The following is a 22923-nucleotide window of genomic DNA, read 5'->3' as shown; positions in this document are numbered from 1 at the left end:
TGTGTGCGATGTTTTCCATATGAATTAATTTTATGCACCTACATGTACATGTTGTAAGTGCACTTGTGTGCGTGTGTGTGTGTGTGGGTGCGTATCTTTGGCGCGGTTTAAAGCCGATTTACAATAGCGATGACAAATTGTGACAAAATAAAATCATAAAAAAAAAATAAAAAAAAATTGGATTGCATCAATTTGTGCACAAAAAAGTTTTAATGAGTCTTTTTTTCTATAGAAACGCTTTCATTGCATAAAAGCTCAGCCTAATCCACTTACTAAAAATAACACAGCTAATTAGCTGTTATTACTGACGTCGTTCAGTGCTTTCCAGCGAAATGTGACACACGCATGCCATGCGTAGGAGCTTCAATTGAATTCAGTGGGATTAAAAAAAGAGCAAAAAAAAAGGGGGCGGGGGGAAAAAAAACAACTACCTGTAAGCTGTGCTATTCATAGTTTCTCTTTCAGCATGTTGTTAAGAAGATAATCAGCTCAGCAAATGGCTTTTTTTCCCAAGAAACACCCTAAATATCAATAATTCCTGCTGACGCAGCCAATTCACCACTGGGTAGCTTATTTCTTGCCGTTCCCAATCTTTTTCTGTCTCTCTCTCTCTCGCCCTCACTCTTTCTGCTGTTGCTGTGTGCGCTGCGCAAAAACTACATTGCGCTCTCTGACGCACTCTTCGTTGCGACCGACGCGTCGGTCGCGTCGACCGTCATACTTGTTTAGTGCTTGTTTGTGTGTCTGTTAGCGCACAGTGGGCTCCTTTAAGTGATGAAATTTATAATATGCTTCATTTAAAAATAAACAATTTTCAAAATAATTTATTAAATGTTATTAAATTATCTATGCAATCAATATGCTACTACTATAGAGAAAATATACACATACATATTATATATATTATATTGAATAATGAATATCATTAAAATGAGATGCGAGTGTGAACCACTGTGCGTCGCAGCCGGAGCCTCGTTACGTTTTGCCGCTGGCAGCGCAACAGCGGCAGCAGCAGCAGCAGCAGCAGCACATTGCTTTGTTATGCTGCCTGAACAAAATCAACGTTGCCAAACTTCATTTTGCTTTTGCGCTATGTTCATGTTCACGTTTGGTTGACTGCCAATGTATGTACGTATGTATGTATGTATGTGTGCATATGTTTGTGTGTCGCATGTGTGCTTGTGTGCGTGTGTTTTATATCAGAAATTTCCATTTAATTTTTTATTTAGGTTTCTTTTTCGTTTTGCGACGTTGTTGTTGCTCTTTGTGTATATGTACATACATACATACGTGTGCGTTGATATATAATTTGTATACAAATGCACACACAAACAGACACATACAACATACACACACATGCATATATGTATGTATGCATGTTTCTATGTAGCTTTTGCTTTTGTGTGATTATATTTTGGTTACACTTTCAGCTGCCGATTTGATTCCATGATTTTCGGGCAGCGCATACGTCACACATGTGTGTGGCTCAATACAGGGCGTGTGTGTGTGTGTGTGTGTGTGTGTGGGGGGGGGGGGGGGTAAAGGGCGAGAGAGCTGCTCAACCCCCTTTGGGGGCGCTGCATAGGCCTGCAAATTGGCAGCAAATCTGTGCGAGGGTTGTTTTGGTTGTTGCTGTTGTCGATTTTATTATTGCTTTTTCTCTTTCTCCTGCACTCTGTGTGCGTGCGCGTGTGCGTGTGCGTGTGCGTGTGCATGTGTATTGGTTCGCATTTGCAGCCACAGGTGTCGTTGATGTCGGCCTCGTTGGGTTTCGCCATACGTCAAGTTCAGCTCTCCCAAAAACTTCACACCTTTGTGCAAATTATTTTGTCGTCAATATGACAAAAAGTTAACCTCAAAATGCTGCTGCGCCGCCTGTTGAGCGTGACTCAGTCGCGGACAGCGACGTTGACGCTGACGTTGACGTCGACGTCACGACAGCAGGCTGCCAAAATTTTTGTTTAAACAAATGCAACAACTGAGCTTAATGAAAAAGTTATGTGAGTAGAAGCTTTCGTTTTTTATTTTTAGTCAGCATACACACACACACACATACATACACATGTATGTGCGTGTGTGTATACGTATTGTATGTGTGTGTGTGCTCTCAAACAAACTTTGCTCCCTACACTTGACCTTGTTTTGCCATTTTCGTTTTGTGCCATGCACCACACACATACACACAGAGAGAGGGAGAGAGAGACACGCACGCTTACAGATGGGCTGGCTGATTGTGGTTGATTGCGGCCTAGGAAGCAGAGGCGGGGCAGCATCGGCAACTTTGTATGACAAAGCAAAAGCCAAGACCACGCTGAGCCAACGCAGTAATTTGCCTAAAATTGTGCGCCGGCTTAAATGCCGGCTACAACAAATACATACACACATACATGCAAGCAAAAGCAAAAAGCGAAAAAGAAACAAAAAGAAAAACAACAACAACAACAACAACAGCGACGATAACGACAACGCAAAAAGAATCATTTCAGTGAAGGGCGAAGACGTGGAAAGACGCAGACGCAGACAACGGCTATAAAAATGCAGAGCAAGGCGAAATGAACACAGGAAGGACAGGGCAACAAAGTTATTTTAATGACCTGCTGTTGTGTTCTTGTGGGCGGGGGGTATGGTACATGAATGTTGTGTGAGAGAGAGAGAGAGGGGGGGGGGGGGCGGGCGCTGGGCATAGCACAAAGTCGAACGGCGACGGGCAAAGCCGCAACAGTAAAAATGGCAAGCAAAGGGAAATTAAAGACCATGACAACAACAACAACAACAACAACAGCGCCAGCAGAGGCAGCGGCAGCGGCAGCAGCGTATGGCGAAAAAGTCAAAAAGAGAATTGCTAATGCCAAACAACAACAAACACGAGCTGGCAAAGAAAGACATAAAACTTTTATTTATACATGTGCACACACACACACACACACGCATACATATATATGTATGTACATGTGTGTGCTTTGTGCGAGCCAAAGAATAAGGAAAGTGGCCAAATAACAATAAGAAGAAGAAGAGGAAAATAATAAAAATATATAAAGCAAAGGCAACAAACAAAAGAATAGCAGCGAAAGAGGAATGCACACAACATACATACATGCATACATACATACATGCATGCATACATACATACACAGCTGTTAGATAGCGGGCGGGATGGCAAAGTGCAACAGACTGTGCCCTGCATTCGCAAGCCTATCGATAACATTATCGATAAGTGCAACAGCTTTTCAATGGAGCAAATCGATGTGGCACGAATTCCATGAGATATGTACATACACATGCACATGCACATGTATGCATGTATGTATGTGCATAACATTTTGGACCAAAGAGCCTGATGCAGCATTTACTGCTGCCTATCGATATTATTATCGATAATTGAAAACTGAGTATGTTCAAGCTTTTGAATGAATCAAGAATGTTACGAATACATTCACATATATACATATGTAAGCATACATACATATGTACATACATATATACAAACAGATGTGTATGCATTTCTATAGGGTATATGGCGAATTGATATGCACTTGCAGCTTTTTTTTCAGAGAATAGCTTTGTCTGTGGCCTTTTCTCGATATCTACAGTTATTAATGGATGGTTCTATACCCTACATATGTACATACATATGTACATATGTATGTATGTATGTATGTATGCCCATTTATCTATGAAGATAATATGCCTGTCGACATGCATATTATAAAATGCTTGGGCTATATTAGGAATATGTACACACACACACATATGTATGTATGCATGTATGTATGTAGATGTTGCTGGGATTTGGGGACTGGGTAATTACTAGCGGAACACTCCTTATTGCGCCCATCTTGTTGTCTCTGGCAGCCTAGAAAATTCGATGGCAACTTGGTAATGCGTTGGGTCAACTTGGTGGGCACTCCTTCGGATTTGCCAGCGAGTGAAACCTGTAAAGAAAAGAAAAACAAAAACAAAGCATGCAACGCTTTTGGGCGCTTCTATTTCTTCTACATCTATGTACATCTGCTTCCTCTCTCTCTCTCTCTCTCTCTCTTCTACATCTTTCTCGTCTTAGCCAAGACAGACAGATGGTTTTAAATGCAGCGTGTTGTCTAGCGGAGTGTAAGGCTTAAGCTCGGGCTGACTCAGATTCAGATGACTATCCCAAGGCAAGCACACACACACACACACAGAGATATGCATGTAATCACATGCACACACACACACACACTTGCCTGCAGAGTTGAGAGAGTCTCGCCATAACGGACCCCAACGGCAATGGCAGCAAATTAAAGTTACTAAAGCAAAGTAACAAAAGAAGCACAAAGCGCAAAATAAAATAAGTAAGACAAAAAAACCAAAAGAAAAAAAAAAATAACAGACAAGCAAAACGAGCGAAATTTCTTGCACAGCATGGAAGCAGAGCCGCTGCGGCGCGCTGAGACTGTGCCAATGCACAGCGACATGGAAAAAGAACAACAACAACAAGAATAACAAGAAGAATGGCTTAGTCGGTGGTTGTTGTTGGCTTTGGCCACGTCGCGGCGCAGGGGTAGGGGCTGGGGCAGTAGTTGGCACAAGTGCGACAGAGAGAAGAGAGCAGCGTCGCTGCCTGCACACAAAACTGAAATGATTGAAAACCGGTTCGCGGACTATACGGTTATTTTTTGTTTTGTTCTCTTTTTCAATACTCAAGCCGCAGCCTGGCGACAAAAATGTCGCATGCGATATCCGCTGTACGAAATGTGTGCAAACGAACTGGGCTGTATACATTATACCTTCTGCTTGGATACATTCTCTTTGGCTTATTCCCTGCTAAAGTTGTAGGCATCTATTTATTGATTGGAAGCTTCCGCCTTTAAAAAGACAAGCAATAATCAAATAGGTTCTGCAAATATAAAGTTATAAGTAAAACATTTTTGACCAAGCATATTGTTGCATTACAGCAAAGTTTATTTATGTACATACATATATATTTGTAAAAACTTCATCCCATTTCAAAATATCCCAAAAGTCATATTTACTGATAAGACTTTATCATTTACAAAGAGGTATATCACAGAACTTTTAGTGATGTCAGTTTTGGGCATAAGTAAAATTATAAAAACATAAATCTCCAAATTTCGAGAATGTAACGAACATAGCACATTTATTTGATGTTCATGATTTAAAATAAAATACTCGCGTTTATTTTGCGATAATTACGAACTGTAATTACATATGTACATGGGTCAGGTCTGAAGTTAGCATAAAACATATTTATATACGTTTTTTTTTTTCTTTTTTGACTATAAGCAACTTATACTCTATTTGATATCTTAAAATAAATATGAACTTAATATGGGTACATACATACATATGTCTAAATACATGCACATGTATGTATGTACATTGTTTGTACACAAGTTTGGAACGATTGCGACATTCTTGTCGCCTGCGCTTCGACAACCAATTGCTTTTCCTTTTATTCTGTTGTCGCCGCCGCTCTAATTGGCGCTTTATGCCTAAAGCCGGTGTCACACGACCCCGCTTAACCCGCTCCTTTGACACCCCTCGTTCATTCGACCAACTCTATTTGGCATCGTGCTGGGCATAGAGATCGGCTACACTGCCGCTGGGCAGGAAGCGGGCGTCCAGCGAGAGGCGATTCATGCGGCCGTAGACCAACACCTCGCTGATGATGCGCTCGGCGAAGAGCCGCTGATCGGGCCGCATGTTGCGGAAATGGGCTGCCATTCGCTTGCCAATCAAATCGCATTCGCTCTCCACATGCTCCATGCTGCACTCCAGCATCTGGCGGCGCTTTTTGCCAGACGCTGCGCTGCTTTCATCATAGTCGCCCTCGGCGTCGCCGTCGCTGCTGCGCTGCCGTCGACGCATTTGCTGCGCTGCAATGCTGCGACGCGACTGTTGCTGCTGCTGCTGCTGTTGCTGCTGTTGCTGCTGCTGACGCGCTGTCACGTAAGGATGTTTTCCGTTGCTGACGCCGACGCCAGCAGCGCTGCTGCTGCTGCCGTTGTTGTTGTTGCTGTTGTTGTTGTTGCTGCTATTGGAATGTTGTTGATATTTGATTTCCATTTTTAGATCAGATTTGTGCCGTGCCTCGGCCAACGCTTCATGCTCCACGTCCGTGTCCAGAGCGACCTCCGCGTCCGCCATGCCCTCGGCATCGCCGTCGGCCTCGCCCTCGCCCTCGCCATCGCCCTCGCCCTCGATGACTAGCATGTCCTCCTCGGGCGGGAAGGGCTCCGCGAAGATGTCCTCGTCCTGCAAATATTTATTTCATGTCAGCAGTTAGTCGACCAGCTGATACCCTGTATTTATTATTTGTTATATACGTATATTAGTGCTGTATTCTATTTTGGTCGACTAGCAGATACCCTGTAGATACCCTGTCTTTTACAGGGTATGGTTACGGCAAGCTTAAAATGTATGCAATTGCAGGGTATTTGCAATGTGTACCATTAAGTAAACGATAAACTGTTTGTAAGCAATTTTTATGAGAGTTGATCCAACTGCTGAATACCCTGTACTTTTTTTTTGAACTACTCACTGGTTCAACCTCAACCACATTCTCATTGTAGGTCAACTCAACGCGTTGCTTTAGATATTGCGGCTCGTGTTCAGTTTCATTTTCGGTATGTTGTTCATGTTTGGATTCTGGTACCGGCTCCGGTTCCGGTTCCGGTTCCGCATCGATCAGTGTCTGCGCCTCGCCGGTCTCCTGATCGTAAAGAAACTCCAGCTCATTGAAATACCAAAGCGACGGCACATACTCCTCGCCAGCGAATTGACCGTGCATCGAGGACTTACTCTCGAGCACCTTGCGCAACTCGCGGCGGTAGGAGGTGCGCAGATTGTTGATCTTGCGCTTCACCATATGTATGTTGGCCGTGGGATCGGTGGTGAGCATGTGCGCCAGCAGTCGATCGTATGAGCGCGCCTTTAGCTTACGATTCCGATAATCTTTCGAGTTGGTCAGCCAGAGTTCCGGCATGGAGCGATAGAGACGAAAGAAATCTTTCCAGAAATCTGTATTGCGCACATGATGCGAGTCCATCGCGAGCAATTACCCTACTGTCGTCCAACGCGGTCGTACGACGCGACATGTATCAAGCAAGTATCGTCCAACCCATACATACAACATACAACCAAACACACACACGCACACAAGCAGTCAACCCCCTGGCTGGCTCGCTCTCTCGTGCTCTCGCTCTCTCTTGGTCACACGCTCTCTTCGCGCTCTCATACTTACATGCATGCTCGCCTCGTCGAGACTGTCGTCCAGGCTTTGGGTCTCGTGTTTGATGTACGGCGTCGCTGGCACATTTAAATTGAGCACCGGCTTGAGAAAGTCCATCATATGGAACCACCAGAGACGCGGCTCGTAGCCATCGTATGACGCTTGTATTTTCCTGATCTCGCGCCTGTAACAGCAGCGCAGCGAATTGATCTTGCGCTTAACATCCTGTACGCTCGCTTCGCGATTGACGCGTCTCAGGATTTTCAATAGCTCCTGATAGCCGGGCGCCTTCTTTTTTTTCGATAGATAATCAATCGAGGCGTTGTCCCATAGCGCCGTAAAATGCCGATAACAGCTAATGAACTCCTCCATAACCTCCTTTTCATCATACAAATTGGGCGGCGTCATCTGTGCGTTGCAGTGGCTTCTCACGAACTGAAAACTGAATGATTCCGACTGAAAGAGAGTGTCATGCAAATACAACGTGTATGAACGACATGGCGAACTGTTGTTGCTTGCTGCTTGCTGTTGTTGTTGTTGTGGTTGTTGTTGCCGTACTGCTTCTTCTTCTTCTTCATTTTCTATAACATTATCTTTATTATCATTTCTGCTGTTGCCTCTTAAAGCGAGCAACGGCAACATAGCCGTCGCCTTGCGTCTCTGCTGCTTCTTGCTCTTGCCTTTTGTTGTTTGCTTTTACCATTTGCCTTTTATTTATTTATGTTATAAACAGCAACGTTTGCGCTGCCGTTGTTGCCGTCGGCGTCGACGTCAGCGTCAGCATTACCGCAGTCGCACAAGTGTATGGGGCGCTGGCGCGCAACGTTGCCGCTTTTCACAGGTTCGAACATGTGCCCGTTGTGTGAAAACTGGCAACGTAGCGGCGTTTAGAAATGTTGCATGACAGCAATGAGGCCACCGCCGGCCGGCCGTGTGTGTTGCACAAAAGTCAACAGCAGCAGCAGCAGCGGCAGCGGCAACAACAATGATAGCAGCAGCAGCGGCAGCAGCAGTCGGCGGCCGCCTAATAATAACAACAAAAGCAACAACAAAACAATATTAATAGACACGAAAGATTAGCGCGCGCACAGAAACAAGCAGGCCAGCAATACACATGCACACATGCACACATACACACATGCATACATATGTATATATGTATATATTTGCAAACGGTTAGTTGAATCGAGCATCCAACGTGCATGCTGCAGCCGGGCTGCAGGTTGTGGGCTGCGCTGCGGCAGCGCAGCGCTGTTGTCGATTTGCTTCAGTTGTGTTTGTGTTTCACTTTCACTGCAAAATTGGCGAAAGAGCCGAAGAAGAAGAAATCAAAGAGGAAAAAAACAAAAGATTTTGTCAGTCAGCGTCAGTCAAAGTTGTATGCAACAAACGCAACAACATTATCAACAGTAGCGGCCGCACAATGTGCGCAGCATTTTGAATCATGCAAAAACACACACAATTTTACACATTGCAAATATCAATAATACCAATTGAATAAGGTATTTTATTTCTGATAAAATCATTTGTTAAATTACATGCCATGCTAATTAAATTTTAAGCAATTATACAATTGCTTTGAATTTATTTATTTGTCAAATATATTGAGAGCTTTGTCTGAATTTTGATAGAAAATAGCTATGCCTAATATTGTGGCGCGTCAGTGTTGCGAGCGAACGTGTTCTGTTCGATGTTGGCTTGCGGGCGCTTTGCCATGCTGTTCAGCGCACCAGGCGCAAGACAAGCGGGCTGTCAAACTGTTTGCGCAAACGGTTTGAGTTTGATGTTGTTCGCGTCGCGTTACGTTCGCCTTCGGTATCGAGCCACAGAGCCAAGCTCCGGTACAACATCAGCAGCAGCAGCAGCGTCGCCGTCGTCGTCGTCGTTGTAGATGTTGTAGATGTGTTGTTCAACTCCTAAAAACTCGGGTGTGTGCAGCGCGTGCAGATCATGTGAAAATTTCACGACGTTTGCAGATACGTTGCGAATTTATTTATAACAAATTCACGAAAAAAATTATGAAAATCGTCGCTCTAAAACAAAACCAACAACAAGGTAAATGTGCAACGCAGTAAAATTGCCAACGAAAACGGAATGAAAAAAATAAACGAAACAAGAGCCGCCCCTACGAAAAAAAAAATATGAAAAAAAAAAAATTAATAAAATCAAATAAAGTAAAATAAAAGAAGAGAGAAATAATGTAAAAAGTTGTGCCGCTGTGTCGCCTACATGTAACTGTATTTTACATATACTTATACGTGTGTATATAATACATATATATATATATATATGTGTGTGTATGTATATGCATATCTATATATAATATATATGCTTATATAGATGTATGTGTGTGTATTTTTATAGCTGTGCTTGCCGCTGCGTATGTGTGTGTCTGTGTGTGTGTATGTGTGTGTATAGGCAAAATGGATAAGAAAAAAAAACACATTGGAAAATTGCGTCGCGTTTTACTGCAGACCAGCACAACTGCCCCACGCTACGTTGTTGTTGCCCATGTGTCTTATATATATATATATATATATATATATATATATATATATGTATATACATATGTATGTATGCATGTATATGCATGCATGTACATATATGCATATATAATTTTTTTTTTTTTCTTTTCTTTTGTTGCCCAAATGCAATGCTGATCTATGCGCGAATATTAAAGTGAAAAGAGGCGCAAATAAAAACGCAGCGCAAATTGTTGGAATTTTTTATCTCTGTGTGTGTGTATGTGTGCGTGTGTGTGTGTGTGTGTGCGCGTCTGTGTCTTGTACGCGCGCTCTCTCGCTCTCACTCCCTCTCTTGCGCACTGCCTGTGTTCTTTTTTGTGCGTTTGTGTGTGTCCCTCTCCGTTTCTGCTGCTGCTGCTGCTGCTGCTGCTGCTGACGTCGTCGTCTGCGTTCCAATTCTAATTTTTTTCAATTTTTTCCTTTGCTTTTGTGTGCGTGTGTGTGTGTGTGTGTGTGCTTTTTTAAAGTGGCATAGATTGTTTTTTTTTTTCTTTCAATTCTCTTTCTTTTTTTTTGTATATAATAAATTGAAATTGTTTTTTATGCACAGCTGGGCCAGTTTAGCAGCGTGTGTGTGTGTGCGTGTGTGTGTAAAAGAAATATTTAAATTGAAGTGTGGCATAAAAAGCACACACACACGCACACGCACACACACAAATGCATTGCCCATGTGTGCAATTTGCTTAAAACTTTTTTGCGGCACCGCCCTGCGCCAAAAAGCCAAAGTTTTTGGCCACCCGACCCCCCGCACCCGCACCCCCTCCCCTTCACACTACAGCCTGCCTTCCTTATGTACAACACGCACGCACACGCACGCATGCACACACTTATGTATGTGCATATACAGCTCACACATACGCACGCACACACACACACACACACACACATGCTTATATCATACGTGTATGCATAATTCAATTTTTTTTTACATATTTTTTTTGGCTTGACGAAATCAATTGCTGAGCATAAAGAAAAATCAATAAAAATCATAATAATAATAAAATATATACATACATATATGAATAAAAGAATAAGAGTTAATTAACCGTTGCGATGCCTCGTTTTTTCGTGTTGTTTTTTTTTTTCTGTGTGCGTTTTGCCTGAAAATTTGACCAAGAATCGTTTTTGAGTTAACAAATGCAAATTCGAAATCAAATTAAAAACCCGTCGAAAATCGAATTCGAAAATGTTCACGAAGAAGAAGAAGCGCTAGAGTAAGATGATAAAGAAGAGGAAGATGATGATGATTAAGAAGAAGAAGAAGCATAATAGCAGTTAAATATAAACCTGAAACGCGCGTTAAAAATTGTTGTTCTTTTTTTTTTTTGTTGTTTTTTGTTTTTTTTTTCCAACATAAATCCATTTACACATATACATGCGCACATATATGCATATGTATGCACATACATGTATGTATATGTATATGTATATGCAAATGCAAATGGAAATGCCGTTAATATATCCATTTGTAAACCAATCTGGCAACACCGAACGCCTTTTGGATTCGTTAACCCAACAACATTTTGTCATGGTAAGTTAATCAGAATGTGTTTCACATTTAGTTAATATGCTAGCATATATCTTAGTGTGCTAAAATATGCATCCCAATAAGCATAGAAGATTACGAAATGGGTTTGAACCCTAAAGAAAAGCCAGAGCTCGAAAGCCCCATCGACAATATGCTAAAGTCTCTCAGAGTTGCAATTCATTTCGCTTTACGTTTTCGATATTCGAACTTCCAAGTTTTCTTCGACCTGCCTATATATATTTCTCGATAGAACAGTTTCGAAACTTTTGGAAAATGTTTGCAATAATTTAAACTATACGAAAGTGCCAAAGTATTACTATATTATATATAATATAGTATATGTACTATATTATATAACAGAAATGTATATTCTTCAAAAATTTTTTCAAACATTTACCAAGTTTTCAAACTGTTTTAGAGTTTTTGAGTTATAAAGTGTTTATATATGCATATATATATTCATCTCCGATCATCCGATCTACGTTCGGATTCTGTCACAACGAAAATCTTGTGAGGTTGAAACTTTAAACCCTAAAGAGTCTTTGTACTTTCCATAGTGTGTGGCTAGGGGTGAAGAAGAAGAAATGCAGACACTGGTTCAAATCTATGCATGCTAGTGCAGTGACTGGTTCAAATCTTCGCATGCTTGCATAGTCGCTGGTTCGAACTGTGGAGTGCTTGAAAAGGTTAGAACTATCGAGTGCTTCTGCAGTCGCTGGTTCAAATTTTCGACTACTTGTACACTCGCTGGTTCAAACTTCCGCCTGCTCGTGCAGTAGCTGGTTCAAACTTCTTAGTGCTTGTACACTCGCCGGTTCAAACTGCCAAGTGCTTGTACAGTCGCTGGTTCAAGCTTCCGCCTTCTTGGATAGTCGCTGGTTCAAACTTCTGCCTGCTCGGGCAGTAGCTGGTTCAAACTCCCAAGTGCTTGTACAGTCGCAGGTTCAAGCTCCCGATTACTTGCATACTTGCTGGTTCCAACTTCCGCCTGCTCGTACAGTAGCTGGTTCAAACTCCCAAGTGCTCGTACACTCGCAGGTTTAAACTCCCAAGTATATGTACAGTCGCTGTTTCAAGCTCCCGATTACTTGTATACTCGCTGGTTCAAACTTTCGTGCGGTAGCTGGTTCAAACTCCCAAGTGCTTGTGCAGTCGCTGGTTCAAACTCCCAAGTGCTTGTACAGTCGCAGGTTTAAGCTCCCGATTACTTGCATACTTGCTGGTTCAAACTTCCGCCTGCTCGTACAGTAGCTGGTTCAAACTCCCAAGTGCTCGTACACTCGCAGGTTTAAACTCCCAAGTATATGTACAGTCGCTGTTTCAAGCTCCCGATTACTTGTATACTCGCTGGTTCAAACTTTCGTGCGGTAGCTGGTTCAAACTCCCAAGTGCTTGTAGCGGCATTTTAGGGCTAAGATTTTGTTAACTTTTAGTCGGGGATTTTCCATAGGAATTGTCGCTTTAAACACTTCTTTAAACTTGTTGCGAAACTGTTGCAAAATCCAAGGGGCAGGGGTGGGGATTGGGCGGCGGTAGGGATAACTAATAAGAAGAAGAAATTGCAATTCGCTGGAAAATTTGTGTCCCTGCTTGGGATATCGGATATTCGTGCAAAACACATAATTGAATTGTGATTGACGTCAGCAACACGTAACCCTCGACTCGACTCGACTCAACTCGACTCGACTTGGGGTTTAATATTACAGTTATTAATTAGTCGAGTTATCGATATTGGGAGAATATAGAGAGAGCGTGTGCATTTATTGAGGCATTTTCTTTTTTAATTGATAATTTTCTTGGAAATTCTGCGTAATGGGATATTATTATGTGTGCGTGATTGCGCAATGTGGGTGTCCCTCCGCTCCGCCCCCCCCTTCGCTTCCTGCGTTCCCCAACTCTAACGGTACATCGGGTTTCGAATTGCCTTTAATTAAAACTCGAAGAGAATTTCGCAACTTTGTAATTGAATTGAATATCGCATTGCAATGTCGCACAAGCATCCTAAATGATAACTTCTACTTTAAATTATGATTGCAAAAGATTTGAACTCATTTCGTTTGATTTAATTTGATTTGACTTGATATCAAGAAACGAGTTGGTTCTCTTTCGGTACTCAGGTTTGTTCTTAACGTATATATTCAAGATCTTTAGGTGTGTGCGTTTATTTATAGCTTCTTCTACATTTTCGACTTGCTAATTAGCATTTAAATTATGCAAATATTACTGCTGCTGCTGCTGCTTCTTTCTCCTCTTCAAATTTCTCTTCTTCGGCTTATGCATATGGATATATACTATATACTATATACTATATATATATATGTGTATAGGTATTATTGCCATCAATATGGACAGAAAGACGTGGCCTGTGCTTTTGTTGTGCCTTTGCTTCTCCCTCTTTGTCACTTTTGCCGCTTTCGGAACCGTCTCACGTAGAAATTCTTGTTCAACCGGTTTGTCATTTTTGTTGTTGTTGTTCTGCTTCTTCTTGTTATTATTATGATACTCGCCACCCCGTTCAGGTAACCCGTAACCCCCTGCCTCAGGTAACGCTGCACAGCATTTTATACCCTGGCAAAAATCAACGAGTACAGACTCCTTTAAACACGTGTGTGTGTGTGTGTGTGTGTGTGTGTTTCAGGTGATTACCTCGCTTAGCATTTAGCCAGATAGACAACTTGTTTCAAAACCGAATTCCATGAATTCTCATATCCTACAACAGTTCTCTATGGAAAAAGCCATCAGTGGAAGGATTTCGTATGCTCTATGTATATATTTTGGGCTACAATGTGACATGCTTTAACAGTTCTCAGATAGCTTAAATTCCACTATCAACATTTCTTACATTCTTTGCGTATGTGAAGTATGTGTTGCCTGTACAGTTTCCCATAAGAAAACACATTTGTTACATTTGCAAGAAATGTTGATATTGGCCCCGAGTAATAGTCCAATTCTTCTGTTAACATTTCTTACATATTCCTTGTGTATGTGAAGTATGTGTTGCCTGTACAGTTTTCCATAGTAAAAATCTTGATATTGGGCCAATTCCACTGTCAACATTTCTTACATTCTTTGCTTGAGTAACCACATTTGTCACATTTGCAAGAAATGTTGATATTTGCTCCGAGTAATAGGCTGATTCCACTGTCAACATATTTCTTACATTCTTTGCGTATGTAAAGTATGTTGCTTCACATTTTCCACATTTGCTACAAATGTTGGCTCGGAGTAATTAGTGTTTTTCATTTATGAAAGCATCATTTAATTATAATATTTAATTTTACAATTCTCGCAGTCTTGCAGTAATCAAATCAAGCCTGCCAATGGAATCGCAGTATGTAAATGTAACAAATGTTGAGCATAGTGGAATTAGGTTATTGAAAGATTTGTCAATTGAGATTGTTCTTTTTTTTTTTTTTTTAAGATAATTTCCTAGCGAATTACAAGACTTGAACATTTAACACAAGCTTTTGCTCGTTTGCCTCGCATTTCTAGGGTATTTTGATGAATTGGTCTTTGTTTTCTTCTTCTTCTGCTTCTTCGTCGTGTTGCTCAGTTCATTTAAATGCGCTTCACAATCGCATATTGATTTTCTTTGTCACCCCCCCCCCCCCCCCCCCACACCCTCCCCCTCTCAGAGAAACAGATAGGCAATAAAAATGTGTGTTTGTTTTTTTTTTGTTTCTTCTCTTCTTTTCCTGCTATTTTCGGGCATTGCTGAAATTTGGCAACGTTGCACGCTTTACATACGTATATGTATATGTTGCATATGTGTATATGTATGTATGCATGTTGTGCTAGCTCCAATACGTGCCGTCTCTTTCGCACTCGCTGCAACGCAACGTCCTTGCGACGGCAAAAATTAACTGCAATTTGAGAGGCCTGCGAGCCGCCCCGCCCCGCCCAGCACACACCACCCCCAACACAGCCCGGACTCTAATGCCTCAGCGTACATGCATGGCACACATATGTACATGTGTGTGTGTGTGTGTGTGTGTGTGTGTGTGTGTGTGTGTGCTTTGTTGTTGATTGGCCGCCGTTTCGCGTAAAATATGCAAACTAAATTACAGCAATTTAAGCCGTTTGCCCATTTATTTATGGCACGTCAGGTGGCGCCCCCTGCCGGCCCGGCCGGCTGGCGCTGCTCTAGCTATGTTCACAGTTTACAGTTATGCCAGTGTATATTCTCTGCCACGCCCACTTGACAGCAGCCGCCCTCCGCAGCGCTGAGTAGCCGAAAAAAAAAAAAAGAAACAGAAGAAACGTCATTAAGCAAAGGACAAGCAGAGCAAGCGGCAGGAAAAGAGTGACAAGGAGTAAGGCAAGGTGTGTGTGAGAGAGAGAGAGAGAGATAGAGGGAGGAGAAGGGTGAGGGGGAGAGGCAGCGAAAATAACTGTCACTTGACATTTTAATGGAATTTTTATGTTTGAGCTGCGGCTGCACACAAATAAAAACAACAACAGCAAGCAGAAGAAGAAGCACAAGGAGAAGCAGAAGAAGAAGAAGAAGAAGCAGAGCGCGACAACCAAAAAATTAAACCAATTGACACTGTGACTGATATGAAAAGGAAATCAAGTGTTAATTACGATCATATGTAAAAAAAAAGTCGAGCAAAGAAACAAAAACAAAAAAACAATCCAATATTATTTTCATTTCGTTCGAATGTTGACAAGTTTTGATAAAAAGCTAAAGTGTAAATATAAGAAGAAGAAAAAGAAAACAAAATTAAAACAAAATGAACAAAGAAATAGAAAAAAATAATATAAAAAAAAAAAAAATAAATAAATTAATAAAATAAAAAAAGTACGCAAATTAAAAATAAAATACAAAATAAACATCAAATCTAAATATATAAATATAAAAATATATAAAATATATAAAATAAAAATTAAATGTAAAATAAAATATAGAGTAAATATGAAATAGAATAATAATAATATATATATCTATATTTTCGACAGACCGAAGATAATATGCCCTTGTATAAATTGAACTATTGCAGATATGTGGGCATAGTGTAGCTGGAAAATGCTGGATTTAATGAAAATATCTGGGAAAAACAGAACACTTTTCCATATAATAGAAAGCTAAGTAGCTTTCGACTGATTATAAAGTAAATGATATCAAGATATCTCTTGAAAGACAGAAAAGTTTTCCATAAAGGAACCTAGTTTTAGATCCGACTAGTTCCGAGTGGTTCCGACATATGTCTTGCCTCTTCATGAGCTCGGAGACGTCTTCTTCTGTGCGTTACACATTTCACGCCTCAATTGTAATACCCTCTACAAGGGTATAAGAGGAGAGGGTAATATATTGAAACCGGTTTGTGTGTCACAGTCAAGCCCAACTCTACCTACCCTCGTTCAAAGTTGTTCAAAGGGTTGCTTTGGACTCGTAAATTATGCCACAATTCGTGAAGAAAATATTTAAGATGAATGAAGTGGATGCCAGCGTGCAAAAGCTTGCCAATGTTGTGGAATCTTGGAATGTTCAACAATTGCCCAACACTCAAAATTTCTGCTCCGATAAAATTGTTGTTGTTCAACCCTAAATAACTGAAATGTCGCCCTTTTATGTTGCTTTTCATATGCTCCATTTTTAAGCATCCGAAATTGTTTATTTTTTACGAATGGAAGATTTTGGTCGTAACAGCTAGAATCTTGTTGGTTTAGTATTCTGTGCTTGGCTAGCTTTCTATTTGTATTCAAAGTACAATCCTCGCTTTTAACAGTATTGAAAGATCTTACATGGAAATTATAAAGCCTATAGAACTTGGAGTTATAATACATAGACGTATCTATTAATAAAATACTATATATGTCTATATATGTCTTTTACATTTTCGATAAATTAGGTATACATTCACGGATATAGCTGTATATATTGTTAATGATAAAGCATATACATTATGTATATATATATATGTATATCTAGGCGATATCTTCTGCCCGGACATATCTCCTTCTCGAACATATCTTTCTCTCGGAGATTTCTCCTTTTCAAAGATATCTTCTCGGAGACATCTCCTTCTGCTTCTCGGACATATCTCCTTCTCGTCTATATCTACTTCTCGAAGATATCTTCTTGGAGATATATCCTTCTCGAAGATATCTTCTTCTCAGAGATATCTTCTTGGATATATCTCCTCGAAGATATCTTCATCTCAGAGATATCTTCTTGGAGATATCTCCTTCTCGTCTGTATCTCCTGCTCGAAGATATCGTCTCGGAGATATCTCCTGCTCGAAGATATCTTCTTCTAGACAATATCTCCGCCTTGAAGATATCTTCTTCTGCTTTTCGGACATAGCTCCTTCTCGTCTATATCTTCTTCTCGGAGATATCTTCTTGGAGATATCTCCTTCTCGAAGATATCTTCTTCTCAGAGATATCGTCTTGGAGATATCTCCTTCTCGTCTATATCTCCTTCTCGAAGATATCTTCTCGGAGATATCTCCTTTTCAGAGATATACAAATCAATTTTTGGGACCTATATCTATTTATGTTCTATATTATATTTGTTTTTGATGCTTAAAGCTATTTCTGTATTGTTTCTGTAATGTTCCGATTTCCAGTCTATATTTATATATATATATATATGCATCATGTACATCTGTTGATGTGCGGGATGTTGTCCATTATTTAATTTATTGCAATTCCGCAAAAGCTGCATTCGTATGCATTTAGATTCAGGCTACATCAACTGGAACCTTCTCATAGTCTCTCTCCCTGCCTCTCTACCCGACTGCCACTTCTCTATCTTTCACCTAATTCTTGATAAATTGTTAAATTTTCCAAATTCGCTTGCGAAATTCCAATGATTCATGCGAGAAATATTAAAATAGTTGCGAGTCTCGGAAGGAGGATTAAGAGAGATATTGAGGGAAACGGGAAATGGGAAATGGGAAATGGGAAATGGGAAATGGTGAGAAATATCGGGCTATATGACTATACGGCAGCTATGCCACGCTCTTCTTCTTCTTCTTCTTGTTGTTGCTGTTGTTGTTGTGCTTCCTCTTGTTGTACAATAGAAACATTTTAGCTAGCATTAGGTTGCCCGGCAACATGTGTGCGTGCGTGGGAGCTTGTGCGTGTGTGTGTGTGTGTGGGTTGCAACAACCCTCGTTAAAACCATGCGTCCCTCAGCGCCTGGCCCATAAGCTCCCACACAACCCCCACTCCGCCCCACTGGCCACCTCCTGTGCTCTGCACACGCCTACACATACGAGCAGAGGGTGCACATGTGTGCGGCATATGCGTTTTGCCATTTGTTGTTGTTGTTGTTGTTGTTGTTGCTGCTTACTGTTGCATTTCGCAGAAGGAAGAAGCAGCTGCAGAAGATGATGATCATGATGATGATGATGATGGTAATGGAGGAGATGGCGATGATGATAAAGTGGTGGATGAGGTGGTTGAAGAGCGGCGGTTACTGCGGCCAGCGAATCTTGTGTTGCGTTGTGTTGTGAAAGCTACAAAAACACACGCACACACACACACACACACACACACGCACACACGCACACGCCAAACCTACGACACATTTTCTGATTGAAAAAAAAAAACACGTTTTCCCTGCGTCGCGTTCACATGCGCTTATTTTTGTACAACAGCAACAAAAATCATGAAATATGCACAAAAGCCAACAGCAGCAGCAGCAGCAACAACAACAACAACAACAACAACAATGAAAACAAAAACAACTAGTGTAATAACTGATAAAAACACACGCAACAAAAACAACGCACACACACACACACACACACACACGCACAGGCATAACAAAAAATAAAAATGAAATAAAAGCTGGCGCACTAAATTAAAGCTCGAACGAAAAATCAATACTTTACTTTACTCCACAGTAGCAGCGCGGCGGCAGAGCAAAAAGCAGCCAAACAACAACAGCCCAAGCAGGCAGCGAGCAGCGGGCAGCGGGCAGCGAGCAGCGGGCAGCGGGCAGAACATCGACACTGGCAGCACAGTGCAGGCAGGGGCGCTATCTCAAATAAATTGCTTTCGGCCTACTCGTGATTTTTTTTTTTTTCTTTTCGTTTCGTTTCGTTTAGCTTTATTTTTATTTTTATTTATTTTTTTTTCTTTTTCGTTTTACTTTTTTTCATTTCAATTCGTTTTATTTGCCTTTTCGTTTTTGGCGTTGTGAATATTTTACTGTACATATTTGTGGCTGGCGCTGCTGCTGCTGCTGTTGCCGTCGTCGTCGCCTGCGCTGCCGCCCACACAAAGCACACAGGCGAAAGGTGTGCATGTGTGTGTGTGTGTGTGTGTGTGTGTGTTGTGTGGACTTTATGCCAGCGCGCCAATGCTCCACAATTATTATTATTATACGGTCTCCTTGTGTGTGTGTGTGTTGTGTGTGCGTGTGTGTTTGTTTGCTTCTTCTTACACACGGTATTTTTTTACGTTTCACCTTGCACACCCGCACATCCCCTGCCGTCCCGCTGCCATCAACCGTGTGTTTATTGCTACGTTTTACTCGTTAGACTCGTTTGCTTCTACGTCTCCTATCATTTTTCATATATATGTATGTACACATGTATGCATACACACACACACACACACACACAGACATATATATATATATATATATATATATACAGCGGCAGCCGCCACACAAGCAAGCATACAAATACAGCGCTAGCTGCGCTGCTCGGGGGATTTTTGTGCACGTCACTATGCACGACTCACCGACTGATTGTCGCTCGGTTTGTCTGGCTGGCTGTCTGTCTGTCTGTCAGTCAGTTAGTCGGTCGCACGTTCGGTCTGGCTGGCTGTCTGACGGTCGGTCGGTCGGTCGTTCGTTTGTTCGTTCGCTCGTTCGTTTGTTCGTTCGTTTTGTCGCTCGACTCGTTATGACGTTGCGAGTTTTGCTTGCCTTTTGCGCTCGTATTTGTGTGTGTGTGTGTGTGTGTGTGTGTGTGTGTGTGACTTGCTGTGGTGCATGAGTGTGCGTTCGTATTCAGTTGCCAACGGCGCTGCCTGCCCGCCGCCTTGCACTTGCTGTTGCGTCACCCGCGCGCCGCATAACCAATACACGAACAACATCGTACAACGTTGCTGCGCAGCAACATCGCTGCCTGCCCGCTGTTTTCTTTGCATTTGTATGATGGTATATATATAATATACGTGTACATATATATTATATATGTATGTGTGTGCCTGGTATATAAATTATATACATACATATATATATATATATATATGTGTGTGTATGTGCGTGTGTATATATGCTATGTGTCTGTATGTGTGTTCAAGTTCCCGCGTTGTTGCTCTCTGTTTTTGCTCAACCTCAACAGTGGCCCACAGCTCACCCGCTGCCCTCCCCTTATGTGACGATAACGACCGACCGACCGAGCGACTAACTGACAGTCGGTTGGTCGGTCGGTCGGTCGGTCGGTTGGTTGCTCGTTGCCCTCTCTCTCTCTCTCTCTCTCTCTCACTCTGTTTTTCTGTGTCTCTCTTCTACTCGAAATCGTTTGCTTTGCGCACAGCGCTTGCTGTCTCGCTCTCACGCTCTGGGCAGATGTGCCATGGCAGCAGCGGCATCATTTTTTCTTCGTTCGTTGTTTTGCTTTTGCTTCGAGTTGGTGTTTTTTTTTTTTATAATTTCTTTTTATGCTATTATTATTATTATTATTATTATAACGCTGTTGGCATCGATGCTGGCTGCGCTGCTTTGCTTGTTTCTTTTTACGTATAGTTTTAAGCCTCTTTTTCATATTGTCGTCGTCTGCCGTTGAGTTGTTTTTGTTGTAGTTGTTGTTGTTGCCGTTGCCGTTGCTGTTGGTGGTGTGCGTGCGTGTGTTGTTATTTTTATTAATTTGTTTGCGCTGCTGCTGCTGCTGCTGCTGAAAATTGTCAACAGCGCATTTGGCTGGCGCGACGGTTGCGTCGCTGCCGGCGTCGCTGCTTTAATCTTACGCGTGCTTAAGGTTTTTTGTTTCTTGTTATTTTTTCTGTCTTTTGCTTTGTGTGAAGTGCGGCAACGTTGCATACCGCTTGTTGTTGCCTTTGACTATATTTTGATTGCTGCCGACGTCGCTGCCTTTGCCTGGCTTTTGGTCGTTGCGACGCTTGGCTGGTTTTTTTTTTTGTTTTTTTTTTTTGCTTGTTTGTGGAATTTGTGCTTAATTTTCGTTTATATATACATGTGTGTGTGTGTGTGTGTGTGGGTTTGAGAGTTTTTGCCGTTTGCTTAAATTCAATTCAATTTCTGTGCAATTTTCATAGTGTGAATTTAATTTACTAAGTTGCCAGTTACGCGCAGCTGTGTGTGTGTGTGTGTGTGTGTGTGTGCAATATGAATTGTTGTTGCCTTTTGCCAGCTGTTAATTGTTATTGTTTTTATTTATTTGTGGCTGTGCAGTTTAATTGCTTTCATTAAACATTACAACAACAAAAATGTTGCTGACCAACAACAACAACAACAACAGCAGCAGCAGCAGCAGCAGCAGCGACAGCAAAACATGTGACCGCGCGCTGTTGCCAAGTTTCAGTTTTCTGTTTCCAGTTTGTCGACACCGGCCGAGAGCTTTTTCTGCCGTTTCTGCTTCGGCTTCTGCTTCTGCTGCTTTCTGTTATATATTTTGCTGCTGCCGCCGCCGCCGCCGCCGCCGCTGCCGCTGCGACTGCGACTCTACTTCTTGCTGCTGCTTCTGATTTCTGTTTTCTGTTTTTCACGTAGGCAACACGCGTAAATATCGCTGTAAAGCTGCTGCGGGCAACTGGGAATACCTCAAATGCTTGATAAATGAGCCTGCGAGTGAGTGAGAGAGAGAGCGAGCGAGCGAGAGAGAGAGAGAGTGAAATGGTTATTCGGCTAATTTGAGACTTCAATTTAAGAGTTACGGTTATATTTTTTTGCTTTGTTTTTTTTTTTTTTTTTGTTTTTTTTTTGTTTTGTTGTGCTGATAAGGAACTCTTAAATTCTTAAGTTATTCAGCTGATAAAAGCGGGCTTATCAGCCTAACGAGCGATAGCAACGGCTGATTTCAGTTTTAGTCACGCACAACACAGATGTGAATACACACACACACACACATGTATATATATATATATATATATATATATACATATATATACGAGTGCCTGTCAGAGATATAAATATGAATGAAATGTTTTGAAAACTTGTGAAACAAGTTGTTAAATTCAATAATTTTGTATACAAGAACCGAAAAAAAAGGCAAAGATAATAAAAGTTGATTTAATTTATTGCAAGAAATTATGAATTTTTAAAAGATCTTTAACCTTTTGCGACCTTACCAAATTTGTCTATAAATAAAAAGTCGATTCATTTCGAAAAAAACTTGAAAGAATGTCGAATATTATTATTTACTAGTTGAAATGTGGAACAGAGTAGCGATTCTGCCTATTTGTCATACTAGTCCGATGCGTATATTTTTCTATATATCTAGGGAAACAAAAAAAAGTTGGTCACGTACTATATACTCCTCCGATCCAATGTTAAACCTCTGTGAAGTTAGTTAGTTAGTTAGATTAAGTGTGGTCGAAATTACGAAATGCTAGATTAATATTGCTCCTTAAAGGGTAGAAAATCTTCTATTTTCCATATCTGGCAACTTCCTTGTAAGCAAAAAAGCAAATAAAATGTTGTGCAGCACTGACTAATA

The 22923-nt window shown here is 41.3% G+C and overlaps 2 protein-coding genes across 4 annotated transcripts in view; one reads left to right on the top strand and one right to left on the bottom strand.

Moving 5' to 3' along the window:
* Positions 1 to 5106: 5106 nt before the first annotated feature.
* Positions 5107 to 7683, bottom strand: LOC6633867 (clumping factor B). Of its 2 annotated transcripts, none has more exons than XM_015170127.3 (2): positions 7241 to 7683; positions 5107 to 6252 (listed from the first exon to the last, which is right to left on the bottom strand). In XM_015170127.3, the coding sequence occupies exons 1-2, from the start codon at positions 7634 to 7636 to the stop codon at positions 5557 to 5559; spliced, it is 1092 nt and encodes a 363-aa protein (XP_015025613.2). In that variant the 5' UTR covers positions 7637 to 7683; the 3' UTR covers positions 5107 to 5556. The 2 variants fall into 2 exon arrangements, with proteins under 2 accessions (XP_015025613.2, XP_002056969.2); XM_002056933.4 differs by lacking the exon at positions 7241 to 7683 and adding an exon at positions 6539 to 7174.
* A 1375-nt stretch (positions 7684 to 9058) lies between these two features.
* Positions 9059 to 22923, top strand: part of Smr (nuclear receptor corepressor smrter) — an 83582-nt gene continuing 69717 nt past the window's right edge. For both annotated transcript variants that reach the window (XM_070209244.1, XM_070209241.1), the window contains exon 1: positions 9059 to 9283. The gene's annotated coding sequence lies outside the window, so the exon portion shown is untranslated. The remainder of the gene's footprint in view (positions 9284 to 22923) is intronic.

The sequence above is a fragment of the Drosophila virilis genome, chromosome X, assembly GCF_030788295.1.
Source record: "Drosophila virilis strain 15010-1051.87 chromosome X, Dvir_AGI_RSII-ME, whole genome shotgun sequence".
NCBI classification, from domain to species: Eukaryota; Metazoa; Arthropoda; class Insecta; order Diptera; family Drosophilidae; genus Drosophila; species Drosophila virilis.
This window is presented reverse-complemented; position numbering and strand designations above follow the sequence as displayed.

Excerpts from the sequence above, each read along its gene's own strand:
- LOC6633867 (XM_002056933.4), bottom strand. The coding sequence starts at position 7,045 with ATGGACTCGCATCATGTGCGCAATACAGATTTCTGGAAAGATTTCTTT. Across the intron at positions 6,253-6,538 it reads ATGTGGTTGAGGTTGAACCA|GACGAGGACATCTTCGCGGA; the intron begins GTGAGTAGTTCA and ends AAATATTTGCAG.